Source organism: Neomonachus schauinslandi, chromosome 1 (assembly GCF_002201575.2).
Source record: "Neomonachus schauinslandi chromosome 1, ASM220157v2, whole genome shotgun sequence".
Lineage (NCBI taxonomy): Eukaryota > Metazoa > Chordata > Mammalia > Carnivora > Phocidae > Neomonachus > Neomonachus schauinslandi.
In genome coordinates, this window is record NC_058403.1 from 163,592,059 (window position 1) to 163,614,182 (window position 22,124).

Consider the following 22,124-nt stretch of genomic DNA (forward strand, 5'->3'; position numbering starts at 1 on the left):
GTTTGCTACTCCAGCCTCCCTATTCCGTAAAGTGTATCTAGGATCCCCTACCACATCACACTAGACTGTGGGGCTCCTTGAGAACAGGAACCCAGTCTCACTTATCTCAATATCCCTAGTGCCCAGCAGGGTACCTGGCCTAAAATTTCTGAGCATATTCCTAAATAAGAATGGCTGGCAGGCAGGTAAATACTAATAACTAACAAGAACGATCTTAAGTGCTTTATAATTAATACTTCATTTATTACTCACAAGTCTTTTTGAGGTAGGTACCCCTAGTATTCTCATTCAGTGGCCGAGTTGAGTTTCTAAGTCAGGCAGTCTGACTCCAGAATCTGCACTACATACCAACTATACTTACTCTTGATTATAATGATGGCTTCCAACAACAGTTAACATTTACTATGTCCCACCCACCATGCTAAGGGTTTTCTTTACCCATTGCCTCGTTAAATACTTATAACCATTATCAGCTATTTTACAGACAAAAATTAAGGTAAGTCAGGGCCGTCTGACTTCAGGGCACAAGCCCATAACACGGCCCCTTCCCAAAGAAGCCTGAAAGCCTGGTGGGTGGGGCCGACTGTCTGGACCAGGTCTTTTGGAAAGGAGTTGAGGGTAACAGCCCTTCTCATTTTGTCATTTTAACGACGCACGGAGGTACCTGGGGGGATTATCCCACAACAGGGCAGATGAGGAGGCCGAGGTTCGGGGCGCGGACTCCCAGAAGGAAAGGCCGAGCTCGGCCGGGGCCCAGCGACCAGGCCACAGTGGCGCGGGGCCTCAAGAGACGACGACCGCAGCTTCACTCACCCACCGAGAAGCCGTCGCCGTCCCTCGTTTTCGACTTTCCCGCCCGGAGACGCCACGCCGACGCCACGCCGACGTCACCGAGGCGCGCCTCGCCGTGACGCTAAACTTCCGCGCCGGAAGTGGGCGGCCGGGTGGCCCGGCTGGGGGCAGTGCGCGAGAGCCAAAGCTGGAGTAGGGCCCCGGGCCAGCTAGACTGAGAGGCGTGACAAGGCCCATAGGCGAAATCATAGAGGGGCTTTCGCGCCCCGGGGGAAGAGAAACCCGACTACAGCGTATGGGAGCCGGCTCTCTGTGAAGATGGCGGGGCCGGAGCTGCTGCTCGACTCTAACATCCGCCTTTGGGTGGTCCTACCCATCGTTATCATCACCTTCTTTGTGGGTATGATCCGCCACTACGTGTCCATCCTGCTGCAGAGCGACAAGAAGCTCACCCAGGAACAAGTCTCCGACAGGTCAGCGCCTTCCCTCTCCGTCGGCCTCACTCCCCCGTGACCTTGGGCAAGAAAGTACAGGGGTATTGTCAGTTTGTCCGGGTTGACATCGCGCCCCCACTGGCTGGGTGACCTTGCCAGTGTTACCTCTGTGTTTCACTTTAGCCATCTGTAAAATGAGGGTAACAGGAGATGCCTCATAGAGCAGGTGTGGGGATTAAATTTTAAATGAAGCCTACAAAGCCTTTAGCACAGGGCTTGGGATGTATTAAGTGCTCCAAAAAATTGTTGCTGTTGTTAGGCCAGTTGCCAACCCTCTTATCTATGAACTGTATATGAGGTGGGTGTGTTTACGCTACTCGTTTTACCAAACTACTGTGGTGGTCAGCTGAGATACTAAGTATCCAAGTACGATGCAAATGTAAAATTGCCATAGAAATGTGAGGGATTGTAATTACCATTTCTCCTTCAGGAGTGGAGGCAACTTGTTCCTCATGTGTTTCATTACAGTATTTACCTGTGGAGAGAGGTAATTTGAGATCATTTTAGGTATCTAGACTTGTGCCCCCTCCATATTAAAATAAAAAATAAAAATAAAAAACATTTTCCAGTCAATCATTGTGATTATTTTCAGAGATCATCTCAGGGAAATGGTGCTGTGTCTTTAACACTTCGCTATCACTCATTAATCTTCCATTTTAAGAAAGAGCAAGCTTCCGGCTTAGAACTTTCCACAGGCAACAGTATCTTACTAAAATTTTAATTATGTTTTGTTTTTATTGTGTTTATGTTAAGTTTCTATTTGTGGCAACTAATACTGGTTTTCCATTGGCTGGCAACTTAAAGATTTATTTTAAAACTTACATAAGTAGAAAAAGTTGATATGTAAAAAACACTAAGTTTTTAATAGTACAGGTGCTAGTGAATAAAGCAAAAATCATAACCATGGAATGAGAATGACTGAAGTTTGGGAAGCACTGCTTTATCATTTTCAGTTGTGCTTCCCAATTAGGCTGAGAATAATATAAAAATAATAATAAACATTTATTAAGCACTTATTCTATGCCAGGCACTAAGCTAAGCACTTACATTCATTAACTTATTTAAAATTCAGAGCAACTCTTATGAGATAGATGCTGCTGTCCCATTTTATAGAAACTGAGGCTTAAGAGGTTCCATGGTCACACATGATGACATTCAGGATTTGAGGGCAAATTTTCTGGTTCCCAAGTCTGGAGTTCTTTCCACAACACCACAGGGGCCACTTCAATTATTTTTCTGTGGCATCAGTTCCAGAACTGATGAGAACCAACCTCCTGGAGAGACCTGAAGTCCGTTCACCACAGAAAGGAAGGCTATAAAAAGATGTAATGTGAAGAGAGCTCAGATATTTAGCATTTATTTATTGACACCAATAAATTGTTCTCATTTTATCCTCACAATCACACCAAGTTAGAATATCCTGAACTCATTTTTACAGTTGAAGAAAAGAAAGCCAGAGAAATTAACCCAAAATAACCAAAATTGTAAAATATTGTGCCTGTACTTGAACTCAGATCAGTCTCACTCCCCAAGTTAAATTCTCTTGACCACAATTGCTGCTGTCATAGATTCTCTGCCACAGTTTTCTGCTCTTGGTTCACTATGTGATTTCAGAGTGATGTTTCTGAATGATATCACACCCATAGTTCCCCCCCCTTTTTTTTTAGATTTTATTTATTTGTCAGAGAGCGAGAGCAAGCACAAACAAGGGGAGTGGCAAGCAGAGGGAGAAACAGGCTCCCTGCTGAGCAAGGAGCCTGATGTGGGACCCTATCCCAGGGCCCTCGCATTATGACCTGAGCCGAAGGCAGATGCTTAGCTGACTGAGCCACCCAGGCGTCCCCACAGCTCCTTTTTCTAAACCAAGATGAAATTCACAGTTCATGCACTCTATAAATAAAAATACTTAAAAAAAACCCACAACATAATATTTGCAACAACATGGATGGGCCTAGAGGCTACTGTATGCTAAATGAAATAAGTCAGACAGAGAAAGACAATTACCATATGATTTCACTTATATGTGAAATCTAAAAAACAAAACAAACAAAAGTGGAAACAGACCCATAAATACAGAGAACAAACTGATGGTTGCCAGAGAGGAGGGAGATAGGGGGATAGATAAGAGTATAGTCAATGATAGTGTAATAGCGTTGTATGGTGTCATATGGTAGCCACACGTATGAGCACACCATAATGTATAGAGTTGTCAAATCACTATTTTGTACACCTGAAACTAATGTGACATTGTGTGTCAACAGTACTTCAATAAAAACAACATAATGCCCTAGTTGTGACAATAAGGAGAAATAAAAGAAAAATAATTTAATTTCTATTTCATAAATACTTGTTCACAGTGGTCCTCAAAAGTGCAATGCAAGGGCGCCTGGGTGGCTCAGTCGTTAAGCGTCTGCCTTCGGCTCAGGTCATGATCCCAGGGTCCTGGGATCGAGTCCCACATCGGGCTCCCTGCTCCGCGGGAAGCCTGCTTCTCCCTCTCCTACTGCCCCTGCTTGTGTTCCTGCCCTCGCTCTCTCTCTCTGTGTGTTAAATAAATAAAATCTTAAAAAAAAAAAGTGCAATGCAAAAGTCAAAGCATGCACCTCACTATAAAATCACCTTAATTGGAACAGGTTCGACTCTAGGCTGATACAGTATTCGCTACTTAGATATTACAGAAGGCAGTGCGGTTTTGGATGTGATTTTACTAAATGAGGAACTACACTTGATAAAGTTCTGAACAAAACAAAGTGCAATTTTCCCTATATATACTTGGTTGCATACCTGGAAATTGAATATATATAAAAATCACTTCTTCCTTCCCTGTGGAAAAAAAGATGGAATTAGGTTTGAGGCTCAGATAATTAAAAGCAATTCAGTGAGATATTCAAAAGTAGTGTGAGACATGAGATGGTTCTTTGAATTGCACAACTGTCTCCAGCATTGAGGAATACTTAGCATCCCTTACCCCTAACAAATGAGTTACATTCTCTTTCTTCTCTACCCCATCATTTTGACAATCAAAAAAGTTCCACAGATTTCCAGAAGTCCCCTAGAGGGCAGTACCACCTCCATGGAGAACCTCTCTAGTCATAATTGTTCCTTTATGTGAGATGTCTGGATCATGCCAGTTCCAACATGGTGTTACGGTACCCCACCAAGTCATCCTGTGAACTTGGATAGAATGCTGAGCACATGGTTCTGAACCTGCCAAAAAACCAAGTCAAAACGTTTTCTGATTGTAAAACATTCCTCTAAATATAGTATAAGTTTCCATTAGCCTGAATGATCGCAAAATGGAATGTTTGGTTTCATAAATTATTAAGCTTTTGGTGCCTCAAAACTTATTAAATTTTTCTAAAATATATTAAACCAAAACTGAAAGATAAATGAAGAAAATATATTAGACCATAGTTGGGGATAGAATGAAAAAAATGGTGCTCAAGCTCAAAGAATAGACTGACTCTTAGGAAAGGAAAAAAACAAACTCAGGTCTTTAATATATGATTAAACTCGAATTTGAGAAATACCAACTTTAAAAACTAAAGCTTTCGGGGTGTCTGGGTGGCCAGGTTGGTTAAGCATCTGACTCTTGATCTCAGCTTAGGTCTTGATGTTAGAGTGGGTGTGGAGCCTACTTAAATAAAAAAAAACAAAAACTAAAGCTTTCTTTTAAGAAAATGTCTTTCACTTGCAAATTATCAATGCAAAAGAGCTTTATCTTTATAACCAGTATAAGAACTTATTTTTCAAGAGTAATAGAAATGGAAATGCAAAATTAAAAATTTCTTGTAGCATCTGCAGACCTCAGAGAAACTGAGTGTTTAGAATATACAGGATAATTTAAGCTTGCCTTGATTTAGGGTTGAAATGCCTCAAGGTCATGGTTCTCAATCCCAGTTCTACAAAATTGCTCAGCAGTGAAAATATAGGAGATGTAGCTGAATTTCTGTTGATTACAGTGCCTGAAGAAGACCTGAATTATTATCCACAGTGAACAAGTTTTTACTGATGATCTACCATGCACTCTGCACTGTACCATATGCTATAGGATACAAGATATGACAAGGCCAAGACCCTACTCTCAGGGATTTTCAGTCCAACTGACAAAACATGCAAAATAAAAATAATAGATACCTTTAATCTAGTGCTTAGGATATGCTACATGCCGTGGTAATCACTTTAAATGAAATGATATATATGAAGAACTCAGCTTAAAATCTTCAGTATTTCCCTTTTGCTCCTTTTTTTTTTTTTTTAAAGTACTCTCCATACCCATCATGGGGTCCGAACTCACAACCCTGAGGTCAAGAGTCACACATTCCACCAATGAAGCCAGCCAGGTGCCCCACTCTTTTTTTTTTTTTTTTAACTATTTTTAAGTGTACAATTCAGTGGCAATAAGTATATTCTCAGTCAGTATATTGTTGTGCACACATCCCCATCATTCACTTCCAAAGTATTTTCGTCATCCCAAACTTTGAACATATTAAGTAATAACTCCCCATCTCTTCTCCACCCAGTTCCTGCAACCAGCATTCTACTTTCTGTTTCTATGAATTTGACTTAGAGTGGTACCTTATGTAAGTGGAATCATACAATATTTGTCCCTCTGTGCCTTCTTATTTTACTTAGCATAATGTTTTCAAGGCTCATCCAATGTTATAGCATGTGTCACATTTCAATACATTTTGTAGCAATGTGACAGTTTGACATATATATACTTTCTGAATTGATTGCCACAATCCAGTTAATTAACATATGTATCACCTCACAAGAATGCTTAAGGTCTACTCTCAATAAATTTCAAGTATATTATACAGTTCTGTTGACTATAGTCACTGTACTATATGTTAAGCCCCCAGAGTTTAGTCATCTTATAACTGTATCTTTTGGTCAGCATCTCCCTATCTCCCTTATCCCCCAGTAACCACCAGTTTACTTTCTGTTTCTATTAATTTGACTTTTTTTTTTTTTTAAAGATTCCAAATAAAAGTGAGATCATACAGTGTTTGTCTTTCTCTGGCTAATTTCACTTAGCATAATGCCCTCAAGTTTCAACCATGTTGTTGCAGAGGGCAGGATCTCCTTTCTCGTGGCTAATATTCCATTGTGTTTGTGTTTGTATATGTACTACTGAACTGTGTGTTTAAATAGGATTATAGTGATAAATTTTATGTTATGTATTTTTTACTACGATTAAAAAAAATACACTGGGATGCATGTGGCCATATATAGTATGTCTCTTGCACGTCTCTCAAGTCTCATTTTCACCATGTTTTCTGTAGTTCTCTTTCCTCTAGCCATGTGGCCTTTTCTCAGGTTCTCCAGAGACATAGTCTTTATGCCTGCTGTAGGGCTTTTGCCCATGCTGTTCCCTCCAGCACTTTGCCAAGGTAATCTCTAGTTGTCCTTAAGATTCCAATATAGTCATGCATCATCATCAAAGCTTTTTCCCAGATCTTGACTTCCTAGACGTGGTCAAATCCCCATATTGTATACTCCCACCATACCATCCATCTCTCTTTCCTAGGACATAATAGGTGAATTTCACATTTATTACTGTGGTTATGTAATCAGTGTCTTTCTCTCCCACTAGACGTTAATTTTCATAAGATATTTGGTTTGTTTGTTTTTTTAAGATTTATTTACTTGAGAGAGAGAGAGAGAGCAGAGGGAGAAGGAGAGAATCCTCAAGCACGCTCCCCCCACCCAAGTGCAGAGCCCGATGAAGGACCTGATCCCAGGACCCTGAGATCATGACCTAAGCCAAAATCAAGAGTCGGCCACTTAACTGACTAAACCACCCAAGTGCCCTGAGATACTTGCTTTTTTTTTTTTTTAAGATTTTATTTATTTATTTGACAGAGACACAGTGAGAGAGGGAACACAAGCAGGGGGAGTGGGAGAGGGAGAAGCAGGCTTCCCGCTGAGCAGGGAGCCCGATGTGGGGCTCCATTCAAGGACCCTGGGATCATGAGCTGAGCTGAAGGTAGACGCTTAATGACTGAGCCACCCAGGCACCCCGAGATATTTGCTTTTTGATCACTGTTGTTCATGTCACCTAATAGTACATGGCATTCAGAAGCTCAAGAGGTATTTGTCCAATGAGAACAAATCTGTTATTGTGCAGAATATGAAAGGAGGCATGGGGAATTTAAATGACTCAGCCAAGATCACATACCTAATGAGTGGCAGAGCCAGGATTTGAACCCATCTGTTCAACTCCAGAGCTTAAATTTTTACCCATTACTCTAGACCCAATGCTGCCTAAACCATCAGTGATGAAGGACCAGTTTTTTGGTGTTTTTTTTTTTATTTCCAATCTATCAGACTGATGCTTTTGTAAAATACTGTAGTACATATTTATTTGGATGTTGTGGAAATACCAAATTATTATAAACGTTTCTAAACCCTTACTCTCAATATCTGCGCTTAACCTCGTCACAGACCAGCACTGGTACATAGGCCACACTTGGAGTACCTTTAGACTAGCTCCCAGGGACAGAACATATTGCATGTCACCTCTGTAGGCCTGTGTATAGAGCAGTCAACTGTACAGTACAACGAGGTCAAGAGGAGGAAGACCAGAGAGAATTTCATGAGGGCCCCAGGCAGAGTTTCATGGAGAAGGCAGGGCTTAAAGAAGGTGTTACGGTATGATGGGGCAGAACTCGTGAAGGAGAGGGGCACTAAAGCATTCCCAGTACGTGGAAAGGCTAGAATATGCATAAGGTGACAAGGGGACCCTGATTAGAGCAGGTGGTTTATACTAAGGAGTAGAGAGAAAACCAAGCACGGCTTTTATGTTCCTTTCTATCTGCATTTTTTTTCACTTTTCAAGAAGTATTTCCATGAACTTAAGGAGGTGCCCGCCGCCCCCATTAAAACAACTTTGAAAACCTAGCAAACATTGGTATTTTGATCTCTGTTCTGTTTGGCATCTGTATCTTAGCACCACCTACTTTCATCGCACTCTGTTATCTTTAATGATCAATTATAGTCAGATATCACCAAATAATTTATTAATTCAGTAAATGTTTATTGAGAGTTTACTAACGGTCTGAATCCTGCTGGAATTTCTATTTGTTGTCTGTCAGGGAACAACCCTGTCAAATCCTGTACTCATTTCTCTGTGGGGTTTTAGAAGTTCTTTCTTTTATCCTCACCCTTCCTCCCTCCTCCTGCCCCCAGATCTTCTGAGGAGCATCCAACTATTACTTTTTTCACACAGAGAAAGTTCCTTCTTAGCTTCTTAAAAAGTAAGAAAAAGCTGAGTGTGATGTTCCAAATGTGCCTTCCTCAGAAATCTTTTGTTCATAAACATAGTGACTTCTTTTTTGAAGACCTGATTTTTGGGTTAAATATGTTATATTGGTTTTAAGGACACTTGTATTTTGAAAAGTGTCCCCACAGGACTGTTGCCAAATAGGTTCTCTCTTGTATTTAAATAGGTCTTCCACTCTTATTCTCTCATTTTCTTCTAGTGTTTCGCTTTTAAAAATCTCATTGTCTTGGTTGTATTTTTCAGTCAAGTCCTAATTCGGAGCAGAGTCCTCAGGGAAAATGGAAAATACATTCCCAAACAGGTACTCATTTATCTTTTATTGAAAGCTCCATGACTCACTGTTGAGGGCAGTAGATATCTGAATGTTTAATGAGGGGACTCTTTGGGGAAAGCTGAAGTTTGGCAAATCTGTAATTAAGCTGTGGCCTAGTGATATCTGCTGTCATTGTGACCTTGCCCTTCTTAGGAAATTGTTTTTAAATGTGACTCAGCTAAAGTGTCAGGTTGGCTGCCAAGTAGGTGGCCAGCTCTGAGTGTAACAGCCTATTCCAAGGGCCTTCTGACTAAACCTCTGGGGAATAATTTGACAACTTGCTATGTCACAGTTTTAAGACTTAAAAAGCTCTCTTTTCTACTAGTCTTTCTTGACACGAAAATATTACTTCAACAACCCAGAGGATGGATTTTTCAAAAAAACTAAAAGGAAGGTAGTGCCTCCTTCTCCTATGACTGGTATGTTTACTCCCTTCTGTCATCTTTAAGGAAGATTCTTAACAGGAGTTGGGGGGAGGGCAGGGAGGATGTGAATTTATTTAAATGTTAAATTGTATGAGAGAATAATCTCAGGGGCCTTAGAGATCGTCTAGTATAGGGATCTATACAAGTGGAGCTCTCTTTTTCAAATAAATCATCTGGGAACCCCAATGTATAAAGTGGATTTAAAAAAAAAGAGCCCTTGGCTGGGGGGTGAGAAAGCTAGAGCCATCGTCCCTTTGTCTCTTCCCTTTGCTGTTCCTCAGGACCCAGGGCTCTGCAGAGCACAGTTGGAAAAGCATCCCAGTCCCAGCTCCTACCCAGTGCCTGGATCCCGTTGCTGACAGATGGCCACCCAGCTTCTGTCTGAAAGAGGAGGAGCTCTTAACCACTTCCCTAGGCCAGCCATTTCTTAGTCAGACATGGTTGCTTGGCCCACCCTACAGTTTTTGCTCTAACAGATTTCTTACTTCCACTGACCCTAGTCATGTGAAAAAATACAGCACTTTTAAAGTAAAACAAAATAATTTATTCTGTGTTGGCTGTCCTCTCATTTTAATACTCATTTCTCTAGGTAAGAAACCCAGACAGAAGGTACAGCAATTGATTTTAATAAGTCTTTTAGAAAACCCACAAGAAACAAAAGACCAATTTGTGTATGAAGATATTTGACTTCACTAAAATCCACGGAATGCAAATTAGAACAAGATATCCTTTTAAGTTTTTTTTTTTTTAAGATTTAATTATTTGAGAGAGAGAGAGAGAGATGTGCACACACGTGGTAGGGGTTGGGGGATAGAAGCAGAAGGAGCTAAAGAGAGAATTTCGAACTGACTCCCCACAGAGCACAGAGCCCAGTGTAGGGCTCAAGCACATGACCCTGAGATCATGACCTGAGCCAAAATCTAGAGTCAATGCTTAAGCAACTGAGCCACCGAGGCACCCCCAAGATGTCCTTTTTAGACCATTAAACTGGCAAAGATTGAAAGCTTCACAAAGCTGCTACTGTCAAAGTCATGGGAAGTTAGGCCCTCTCGCTATTGTTGAAGGACAATCTGACAGGAACAATCTATAGGTCCATCCAAAAGTAGTAAGTGTGACCACATAGTAGATTCCTATGCACACATGAAAATAGTGAGAGAGATATACCAATGTGAAAATACCATTTACAATATATTTACTTTTTTAAAATTAGGAAGCAGATTAGTAAGCATAATATCCCTTCATTGTGTATATATAGAAACTGTTGTGTGTATACACATACATGCATATTTATACACATATGTATAAAGATGGAAGGATATGCAACAAACAGTTAAAAGTATTCAGAGTGGGCTCAGAGAAACTGTCTACATCCTATGTTTCCAAGTCATTTGAATTTTTTACAGTGAACTTGTATTTAATGATCATGTAAATTAAATATTTATAGAAAATCAGGGAGAAGTCCCTGCCAACAATGGTAAAATGTTGTGGTCTCTTGTTTTTGTCATAGATCCCACTATGCTCACAGACATGATGAAAGGCAATGTAACAAATGTGCTCCCTATGATTCTCATTGGTGGATGGATCAACATGACTTTCTCAGGCTTTGTCACAAGTAAGTTACAGACCTGGAAGACTTCAGGTTCACTTATCTGTGATCCTTTCCCATATCCCTGTTCAGAGAAATCCAAGTGCTGCTGAGACACTAAAATAACGGGTCCCATATCCTCTATTGGAAACTAATCACAGTCTTTTTTTTTTTTTAAGATGGTATTTAGTTGAGAGAGGGAGAGCATGAGAGAGCAAGCATGAGCAGGGGGAGGGGCACAGGGCGAGGGAGAGAGAGAAGCAGGCTCCCTGCTGAGCAGGAAGCCCAACATGTCCCAGGACCCTGAGATCTTGACCTGAGCCAAAGGCAGACACTTCACCAACTGAGCTACCCAGGTGCCCTGGAAACTAATCACATTCTTTGAAAAAAAATTAACATGCCATGATGTTATGGCTCTTATCCCAAACTCATCATTAGTTCATGATGTGGATGCTTTTTTTTTTTTTTTAAAGATTTTATTTATTTATTTATTTGAGAGCGAGCGAGCGAGAAACAGCATGAGAGGGGCGAGGGTCAGAGGGAGAAGCAGGCTCCCCGCTGAGCCGGGAGCCCGATGTGGGACTCGATCCCAGGACCCTGGGATCATGACCTGAGCCGAAGGCAGTCGCTTAACCAACTGAGCCACCCAGGCACCCAATGTGGATGCTTTTTTACAAATAGGAACTTAAGTGAATGGCTTGCTCGTTTGTATCCAAAATTAATTCTAGTTAAGTAGATGAAGGGAAGCATGTTTCTATTTTTTTTTTTTTTTTTTAAGATTTTATTTATTTGACAGAGCTAGACACAGCGAGAGAGGGAACACAAGCAGGGGAAGTGGGAGAGGGAGAAGCAGGCTTCCTGCCAAGCAGGACCCTGGGATCATGACCTGAGCTAAAGGCAGATGCTTAACGACTGAGCCACAAAGGCACCCCAGCATGTTTCTATTTTGACTTCATTTTCTAAGTATTACAGTGAGTTGTTTGTCTATTTGTTTATAATTTGTTTTGAATCAATTTCATTTCTCAGGAATGTAGTTCAATATATGTATATATTCCACTTTGGGTTTAACAGTTTAGTGCAAGTTTCTTTTCTAATTTTAAGTCATAACGCAGCCAGAGTCCCTGTTGTTAAGCAATAGAGAAGCTGGAGTTCAAGGAACTATAACAGAGTGACATTTGACTGTTATTTTTTTTTCAGAAATTGACACAAATTTCCTGGTAGAAATCATTTTCAAACTGTATGGTACAGAGTTTCCACCTCCTCAGGGAAGGATTACATGCATTCATGCTTAAACTGTTCTAAAAACAGCAAGGAAAGATTGTAAACTTTCTCTCTCTTTTCTGCAGCCAAGGTCCCATTTCCACTGACTCTCCGTTTTAAGCCTATGCTGCAACAGGGAATTGAACTACTCACATTAGATGCATCCTGGTAAGAACTTTCTTTCCTTTATAAAAACACAAAACAAAATCTAAAACCGATATCTCTTAAAGAACAGGATTTCCAATTTGCATACTTCACTGGAATAGATTTTTGGTTTTTCTCATTGAAACTCCACTGAAAATGCCATGGGTGGATTATGACAACTTTTAGCCTACCCCAAGTAATTTCTTTATATACTCTTTGGGTGATAGAAAAGTGTGAACTCTGTTAATTCTAAAATAACTACTATGTTGTTTCACTTTTGCTTTCCTAGGGTGAGTTCTGCATCCTGGTACTTCCTCAATGTCTTTGGGCTTCGGAGCATTTACTCTCTGATTCTGGGCCAAGATAATGGTAAGAAGCATGTTGGGTTTAATAAGCAAATACTTTGATAGACAATCACCCATGCCAGGGCCAGAAAACTCCTGTAGGCTGTTATGTTTGTTAGCATAGTCAAATACCATGCTTTACTCCCTAAACTTCTAAAGTTTCTGAGGTATTCTGCAAGAGTCTTAAAAATTCCAGGGTCAGGGAGCCTGACTGGCTCAGTCGGTGGAGCATGCGACTCTTGATCTCAGGGCTGTAAGTTCAAGCCCCACCCTGGGTGTAGAGACTATTTAAAATCTTTAAAAAAAAAAATTCCAGGGGCACCTGGGTGGCTCAGTCATTGGGCGTCTGCCTTCGGCTCAGGTCATGATCCCAGAGTCCTGGGATCGAGCCCCGCATCAGGCTCCCTGCTCTGCAGGAAGCCTGCTTCTCCCTCTCCCACTCCCCCTGCTTGTGTTCCCTCTCTTGCTGTGTCTCCCTCTGTCAAATAAATAAAAAAATCTTAAAAAAAAAAAAAAAATTCCAGGGTCAACTGAAGATCTGAATTCTCCCTGGAAATCATGGGGGCAATATTTAGTTCCCTAAAGTCTGAAAGCCTCCTGTGAGGAATCCAGTACCAGTAATGTAAGCCTGTAAACTGAAGCTGAAACAAGGCCTGGTTTGACCAGTTAGTTCATTGACTAGAGTTCTTCCCAGGACCAATCCTGGCTCTCTTATTTCATGGCTGGGACCTTGGGCAAGTGACTTAACCACTTGAATCCTGTGCTCATTCCTAAAACAGAGACCTAAATAATTAGCTTCAGAGTTTGTTGTGAGGAGTAAATGAGGTAGAATATGGAAAGCACTTAGTAAAGTACCTGGCATAAGGTAGTTGCTCAATACCTTGGCTTGAGCTATAGTTATTGTTTACATTTGAAATACTACAGCCTCGGTGGCTGTAGTTACTGTTTACATTTGAAATAAAGTGTAGCACTTCCTTCAGTTACCTTCTGTTATTATCATGCCCACTTTTCAGGAGAGGTAAAGTGACTTTCCCTAGGTCACATAGCCAGTGTGTGGGAGGGCCAGTCAGGGAATCTGTCATGCAGTACTCGCATCCACTCCTGAGCATCTGTCCGTGTTGCGTGAGGACCGTTTTTCCCGGAGGGTGCTGGGTGCTTGCCGAGCCCCGGCGGTCACATAGGTGTGTCTTATACTGCAGCTGCGGACCAGTCACGGATGATGCAGGAGCAGATGACGGGAGCAGCCATGGCCATGCCCGCAGACACCAACAAAGCTTTCAAGGTACACTCACACCTCCTGTAGCTTCACTAAACTCCTAAAGGCATTAGCGGACAGTTACTTTAAAGACCGGTTCCCTGAAGAGAGTGTGATATGTATGGTTCCATCATTTAAATTTAGTAAAAATGAATTTTTGCTTACATATTTCTTATTTCTTAGACAGAGTCAGCTGTTAAATAAATTGGAGATTCTTGGTACTTTTACCTAGTTTTAAAACGCTTACTCAAATTTAATCCACACTGTAAATGAAGCTGTAAAAGAGTCCATTCAGAGATACCAGGTAAACATTTAGGATATTTTGAGCTATTTTGGACCCTGTGGGCATCAGATATAAATTTCATTTAAAAAAAAAAGATCAATACTTAAAGCCTTTTCATGAAATGATTCTGCAATATGTAAAGTCCAGTATAATTTTTGTACAGCAAAATCTCACTAATTTTTCATGATAAAAACTAGAAATAGAAGGGAATTTGCTCATCTTGATGAAAGGCATCTATGAAAAACCCACAGCTAACATCATACTCAGGGGTGAAACACTAACAGCTTTTCCCCTAAGATTAGGAACAAGATAAGAATATCCACTCATGCCACTTCTGTTGAACGTTGTGCTGGATGATTAGCCAGGGCCGTTAGGCAAGAAGAAATAAAAGGCATCCACATTAGAAAGGAAGAAGGAAATGATCTGTTTACAGATGACATGGTCTTGTATATAGAATATTGTAAACAACCCACAAGAAAAACTGTGTAGAGCTAACAAACAAGTCCAGCAAGGTTTTAGAAGATGCAGGGTAAAGATGCAAAAATCAGTTGTATTTCTATACACTGATAATAAAAAATCTGAAAATGAAATTAAGAAAAAAATTCCAGGGACGCCTGGGTGGCTCAGTCGGTTAAGCATCTACCATCGGCTCAGGTCATGATCCCAGGGCTCTGGGATAGCGTCCGCATCGGGCTCCCTGCTCAGCAAGGAGCCACTTCTCCCTCTGCCTGCCACCCCTCCTGCTTGTACTATTGCGCACTCTCTCTCTCTCTCACTCTCTCTCTGGCAAATAAATAAATAAAATCTTTAAAAAAAAAAGAAAAAAATTCCATTTACAATAGTATCAAAATGAATAAAATACTTAGAAATAAATTCAACAAAAGAAAGACAAGACTTGTACACTGAAATTACAAGGCTTTGCTGAAAGAAATTAGGTAAGACCTGAATGAATGGAAAGACATCCATGTTCATGGATTAGAAGACTTAATATTGTCAAGATGGCAGTACTCCCAAAATTGATCTACAGAGTCAATACAGTCCCTCTCAAAATTCCACGTACCTTTTCTGCAGAAATTGACAGGCTGATCCTGAAGGTCATATGGAAATGCAAGAGACCCAGAATAGCCCAAAAAACTTTAATATGAATAAAGTTGGAAGACTCACACTTCCCGATTTTAAAACCTACTTCAGAGCTACAGTAATCAAGACTGGGTGGTACTGGCATAAGGATCTATAGGTCAGTGGAGTGGAATTGAGAGGTCAGAAATAAACCCATACGTTTAAGATCAATTGACTTTTGTCAGAGGTGCCAAGACAGTTCAGTGGGGGAAAGAATAGTCTTACTGCTGACTGGGTACAGAGTTTCTGTTTCAGGGGATGAAAATTTTTGGAAATACATAGTCTTGATGGTTGCACAACATTGTGAATATAATTAATGCCATTGAATTGTATACTTACAAAGGTTAAAAGTGGCAAATTTTATGTTATATATATATTACCACAGTAAAAAAAAGAAAAAACTTTAAGTGGTGTAAGAGCTAAAACTATAAAACCCTTAGAAGAAAACGTAGGTGTAAAATGTTTGACGCTGGATTAGGCAGTGACTTCTTAGACATGACACTAAAAGTACAAGCGACAAAGGAAAAATAAATGGAACTTTGTAAAAATGAAAACTTTTGTACTTCGAAGGGCACCATCAAGAAAATGAAAAGATAGTATTAGAGAACATGTTTGCAAATCATATCTCTAATAAGGGTCTAGTATTCAGAATAAAGAACTCTCAGAACTCAGCTGTAGTAAGACATCCCAGTTAAAAATGGGCAAAAGTTTTGAACAAACATTTCTCCACAGAAGATATACAAATACCCAATAAGCTCATGAAAGCATGCTCAACATTGTTAGCCATTGGAGAAATGCAAATCAAAACCACAGTGACTCACACTCGGTGACTATAATAAAAAAGATGGACAGGTGTTGACAAGGATGTGGAGAAACTGGAATCATCCTACTTGCTGGTAATGGTGCAGCCACTTTGGAAAGCAGTTTTTAGCCTATCCTCAAAAAGTTAAACAGAATTTTTCTTCCTTTCTTTCTTTCTTTCATTTATTTTAATTTTTATTGTTATGTTAATCCCCATACATTCCATCATTAGTTTTAGATGTAGTGTTCCATGATTCATTGTTTGTGCATAACACCCAGTGCTCCATGCAGAACGTGCCCTCCTCAATACCCATCACCAGGCTAACCCATCCTCCCACCCCCCTCCCCTAAACATAATTTCCATATGACCAGCAATGCCGCACTTAGGTAAATATCCAAGGGAATTGAAAACTTAAGCCCCCACAAAAACTTGTACAAGAATGTTCAGAGGGGCCCCTGGGTGACTCAGTCAGTTAAGCATCTGCCTTCAGCTCAGGTCATGATCCCAGGGTCCTGGGATCGAGCCCTGCATCAGGCTCCCTGCTCTGCTGGGAGCCTGCTTCTCCCTCTCCCTCTGCCTGCCACTGCCCCTGCTTGTGCTCTCTCTCTCTCTCTGTGTCAAATAAATCTTTAAATAAAAGGTGGGGGGGCACCTGGGTGGCTCAGTCGTTAAGCATCTGCCTTCGGCTCAGGTCATGATCCCAGGGTCCTGGGATCAAGCCCCGCGTTGTGCTCCCTGCTCAGCGGGAAGCCTGCTTCTCTCTCTCCCACTCCCCCTGCTTGTGTTCCCTCTCTCGCTGTCTCTCTCTCTGTCAAATGAATAAATAAAATCTTAAAAAAAAAAAAAGAACGTTCAGAGCACTATTCCTAATAGTCCAAGAATAGAAACAATCCAAATGTCCATTATTTTATGAACAGATGAACAAAATGAAACATTTTGGAATATACATAACAGTGTATGGTCAATGAAAGTGTTCAGTGGAATATTTAACAAAAAGGAATGATGTACTGATACATGCTACAGCAGGGAGGAACCTTGAAAACATCATAAGTGAAAGAAACCAGTAAGAAAAAGCCATATATTGTATCCAGAATAGATGAATCCAAAGAAAGTGAAGTGGTAGTTGCCAGAGGTTGGGGGAGGGATTTAATGGGGAGCATCTGCTATTTGAAACAGTTTCTTTTTGTGGTGATGAAAGTGTTCTGGAATTAGGTAGTCGTGATGGTCTTTGTGAACATACTAAAAACCACTAAATTGTACATATTCCAAGGGTGAAGCTTATGGTATGTGAATTGTATTTTTAAACAAAGAATGGAGGGGCGCCTGGGTGGCTCAGTTGGTTAAGTGCCTGCCTCTGGCTCGGGTCATGATCCCAGGGTCCTGAGATCGAGCCCCACATCAGACTCCTTGCTCAGTGGGGAGTCTGATTCTCGCCCTTCCTCTTCCTCTGCCCCTCTCCCCCTGCTCTTGTTCTCTCTCTGTCTCAAATAAATAAATAAAATCTTAAAAAAAAAAACAAATGGATAAAGATGTGTGTATACACACACACACACACACACAACGGAATATTACTCAGCAATCAAAAAATGAAATCTTGCCATTTGCAATGATGTGGATGGAGCTAGAATGTATTATACTAAGTGAAGTCAGTCAGAGAAAGACAAATACCATATGATTGCACTCGGGGAATTTAAGAAACAAAAGAGACGAACATATGGGGAGCGGGGAGAGGGAAACAAACCATGAGAGACTCTTAACGATAGAGAACAAATAGGGTTGATGGAGGGAGGTGAGTGGGAGAATGGACTAGATGGGTGATGGGTATTAAGGAGGGCACGTGTCGTGATGAGCGCTGGGTGTTGCATGTAAGTGATGAATCACTGAATTCTGTTCCTGAATCCAATATTGCATTGTGTGTTAACTAACTAGAATTTAAATAAAAATTTTTTTAAAAAGCCATGAGCTAACATGTGTATTGCATATTATCTTTTCTAAAGCATTTTTTTAAACCTACTAATTAAAGGCAAAAGTAATCAGCGTTAATAGACTATTTGAGAAATGTAATTAGTTACTAGCTCTAGTGACCTCAGACAAATTATTTTACCTTTTTTAGCCTTATTCTCTTTGTCTACAAATTGAGCACGGGGGTGCACAGGGCAGGTGGCAGCCCCTACCTCATAGAGTAAATGAGTCTATACGTGTAAATAGCTTAATCCAGCCGCTGGCCAGCCACATCAGCACTGCTCTTAGTAACAGCCCTTCTCTCCCTTCCCTGGTGTCTTCTTCCTTTGCAGACAGAGTGGGAAGCTTTGGAGCTGACGGATCACCAGTGGGCACTGGATGATGTCGAAGAGGAGCTCATGGCCAAAGACCTCCACTTCGAAGGCATGTTCAAGAAGGAATTACAGACCTCTATTTTTTGAAGACCACGCAGGGATTTGCTGTGTCAGGAACTCAGAGTAGCGGTTAACTTTGTAACTTTGGTTTGAGCTGGAAGCCTCTCAGAATAAAAAGGAGAATGCATGAGCCGGCAGGGTGTTCAGCAGGAAGTGTTCTTATCTGAGCCAGGTTCCCCTGTATGTCTGAAACTAGAGACATTTGAGGAGTCTGTGCTAGATGACTTACCCGGAAATGGCTATTTTTAAAATGTTTTACGTTTTCCTTCTGGTGACTCTGATAATGAAAGTCAAAGAAAGGGGGAATACTCAAGCTAGTAATAATATATAAAACTTAGCAAAAATTCAGTCTTTGGAAAAAGCATTGTCAGTTATACCCTAATTATTAAGCACAGTCAGCCTGACTTCTAACCACAGTGAACACCTGTTTTCTTGGGATCCAAACACCCCTTGTGTTTTACCTTTAATTTTTTGTTAGTATTTCTACAACTTTCTTTACACAAATAATACATTTTCATTACTGAAAATTTAGGAGCTATGGATGAGCAAAGTGAAAGCTCCCTGTGTTGTTCCTTTTGAGCCTACAGAGTGACATAAAGAGCAATTGGGTCAAAACCTGATTCAGATAAGCTCTTTTCAGAGTGAATACCCAGGGCTAGGACAGACTTAGCCAGCCTTCTATCTCTTAACACTGTCCAGTGAAAATCGGCAACACTGAGACACTGCCGGATTCTCAAGTGCCTTTGGGATCATCAAAGATAGGATACATAATCTCTGAGGTCTTGAGCTGGAGTTCAGAAGATATCAAATCCGTTGACAGATCAACAGTGCTATACCGAATATGGCTACTCAGTTGAACGAAAGACCTCATTTCCCAGTTACTCTGGATAAGAGAGTTTACATATCGCTGTAAGAAGGGAGAAAGGGCAATTGCTGGCAGACACGTAGTGAAGGTTGGCCCAGGAAATCATTCCATCTGGATTAACTGTCCCTGGGAAGTGGCAGGGCGCCATTTCTGTACCAAGAGGTGAATGTAATTTGCATGTTGAACGCTGCAATCAAGAACAAACAACTCTTGACCAGCAATTAAAACTTTCTGTTTTCTCTGCCTATAAAACGTTGTCTCTGTGGGTCACTAACAGCCTTCTGCCACAGTTCTAAGTGTCTTGTGGATCAGTGCTGAAGAGTTAAAGATGAAAAAGATGTGGGGTGCTTGGGTGGCTCAGTCTGTTAAGCGTCCTCCTTCGGCTCAGGTCATGGTCCCAGGGTCCTGGGATGAAACCCCTCATCAGGCTCCCTGCTCAGCGGGAAGTCTGCTTCTCCCTCTCCCCGCCCCCCGCCCCTCCCCCCAGCTCATGAGTGCTCTCTCTCTCTCTCATAAATAAAATCTTAAAAAAAAAAAAAGATGTGACCCCTGCCTTCAAGGAACTCATTAGAGAGACACATAAGAACTTGATGGTTCTGAAGCTCTGACCCTCCCCTCCAGAGTAATGCACATGAGCATAAGACACACAGAATTCCCAGGTAACACAGGGGTGTTGATAGATCTCCAAAGCCTAGTCATAGTGACCTACAGTCCCCTGCTAAGAAAGCCTGACTTTAAGATATTTAAAATAGCTGCTTAAAATATTAAAGGAGCAAGGGTTCACAGGGGAGTTAACCTTTGACCTGGGTCTCGAGAGAGTTCTGCAGTGTAGAAGGGCATTCCAAGCAGATAGAACCAGCAAAGACCTGCAGATTAAAATGTACACAATTTGGGGTGCCTGGGTGGCTCAGATGGTTAAGTGTCTGCCTTCGGCTCAGGTTGGCTCAGGTAGGCTCAGGTCATGATCCCAGAGTCCCGGGATGGAGCCCCGCATCAGGCTCCCTGCTTAGCAGGGAGCCTGCTTCTCCCTTTCCTTCTCCTGCTCCCCCTGCTTGTGCTCTCGCTGTATCTGTCAAATAAATAAAATCTTTTTAAAAAAATAATAAAATGTCCATAATTATGCTAAGCGAAGTAAGTCAATCAGAGAAAGACATGTATCATATGACCTCACTGATATGAGGAATTCTTAATCTCAGGAAACAAACTGAGGGTTGCTGGAGTGGGGGGTGGAAGGGATGGGGTGGCTGGGTGATAGACATTGGGGAGGGTATGTGCTATGGTGAGCGCTGTGAATTGTGTAAGACTGTTGAATCACAGACCTGTACCTCTGAAACAAATAATACGTTATATGTTAAAAAAAAAATGTCCATAATTTGCTGGACCCAGACTAAGTGGGGAGTGGTATGGTATATACCAAAAAGTATAGGTTGGACTGGAATGCAAGCGGTAATTGATTGAGTGATGTAACCCTCTTTCCCATGAGGCATCTCAGAGCATTTCATTTTGCCTCTTCACCCACACAAAGTTTGTCTTTTTCCCTGTAGCGAAGTTGGGTGGATAAAACGTGAGGCCTTTCTCAGCCATCATGTTGATGGTAAAAGCACATGTCCTTGGCAGCAGCCAGTCAAAGGGAAAATCCAAGTTTGTTTTATCAGGCTCTTCCCGGAATCAGCGCACAAGTTCAGCATACAGTGCTTATTGTGGGTGTTTCCTGGAGTCCAACTTGGGCCATGCTTCTGAATGAGCGTCTTACCTTTCCCATCAACCTGGACTTAACACTCAAAATCATTTAGGACAATCTGACATGTCCATTTACTGACCATGGTGTGGAAGGTACCAGGCATGGAAGTCTAAATATTGACAGATGTACAACACATCTCCGAAAAATAATGATGACTTAGATTTGAGAATAGTAGGTAAACTTGCACTTTGGGGCAAAGTCTATGTGGTTCTTTTATTTGGTTGAAAGGACCAAATGTGATGGGCAGATGTATAAGTGAACAACATGGAGGATTACGAACTGTAAGAAATATTGCAGTTGCGGGCGCCTGGGTGGCTCAGTCGTTAAGCGTCTGCCTTCGGCTCAGGTCATGATCCCGGGGTCCCGGGATCGAGTCCCACATCGGGCTCCCTGCTCGGCAGAAAGCCTGCTTCTCCCTCTCCCACTCCCCCTGCTTGTGTTCCTGCTCTTGCTGTCTCTCTCTGTCAAATAAATAAAAATCTTTAAAAAAAAAAAAAGAAAGAAATATTGCAGTTGCAAATGACAGAAATGGGACTCAACTTGGCTTAAGCAATTTTTAAAAGGAATGTAAATGGCTGAATAACCAAAATGGGTCAGTTGGCTTCAAGTTTAGCTGGATCCAGGTTCTCAAATGATGTCATCAGGACTCAGTTGCTTCCTCAACTCCTTTTTTTTTTTTTAAAGATGTATTTGTCCATTTTAAAGAGCACGCATGAGCGAGCAGGGGGTGGAACAAAGGGAGAGGGAGACAACAGACTCCCCGCTCAGTGCAGAGCCCGATGCAGGGCTCAATCCTAGGACCCCAAAATCATGACCTGAGTCGAAATCAAGAGTCGGCTGCCTGACCGACTGAGCCACCCAGGCACCCCTCAACTCTCCTTCTATTCTCAGGCAGTCTGTCTTCCCCTGGAGACACTGGCTCAGTGAAAAGAAAACACTCCTTTCTGAAACTTTCCAGTAAGTCAGGTAATAGACCTGATTCGGGTCACGTGCAAATTCTATGAAGTGTTTAGCCCCA

General features: G+C 41.4%; 1 protein-coding gene across 1 annotated transcript; it reads left to right on the forward strand.

The window, feature by feature from the left end:
- Nucleotides 1-918: 918 nt before the first annotated feature.
- On the forward strand, nt 919-19,617 carry EMC3 (ER membrane protein complex subunit 3). Its single transcript, XM_021694910.1, has 8 exons — nt 919-1,265; nt 8,818-8,875; nt 9,213-9,306; nt 10,820-10,924; nt 12,244-12,325; nt 12,591-12,670; nt 13,845-13,927; nt 18,399-19,617. Exons 1-8 carry the CDS (start codon nt 1,111-1,113, stop codon nt 18,525-18,527), a joined length of 786 nt encoding a protein of 261 aa, XP_021550585.1. The 5' UTR covers nt 919-1,110; the 3' UTR covers nt 18,528-19,617.
- The last annotated feature ends 2,507 nt before the right edge of the window (nt 19,618-22,124 follow it).

What these genes read in the sequence shown, in the direction of transcription:
- EMC3 (XM_021694910.1), top strand. Translation starts at nt 1,111, where the DNA reads ATGGCGGGGCCGGAGCTGCTGCTCGACTCTAACATCCGCCTTTGGGTG. An exon ending in GAAAATACATTCCCAAACAG is followed by an intron (nt 8,876 to 9,212) that starts GTACTCATTTAT and finishes CTTTTCTACTAG; the next exon opens with TCTTTCTTGACACGAAAATA. An exon ending in ACACCAACAAAGCTTTCAAG is followed by an intron (nt 13,928 to 18,398) that starts GTACACTCACAC and finishes CTTCCTTTGCAG; the next exon opens with ACAGAGTGGGAAGCTTTGGA.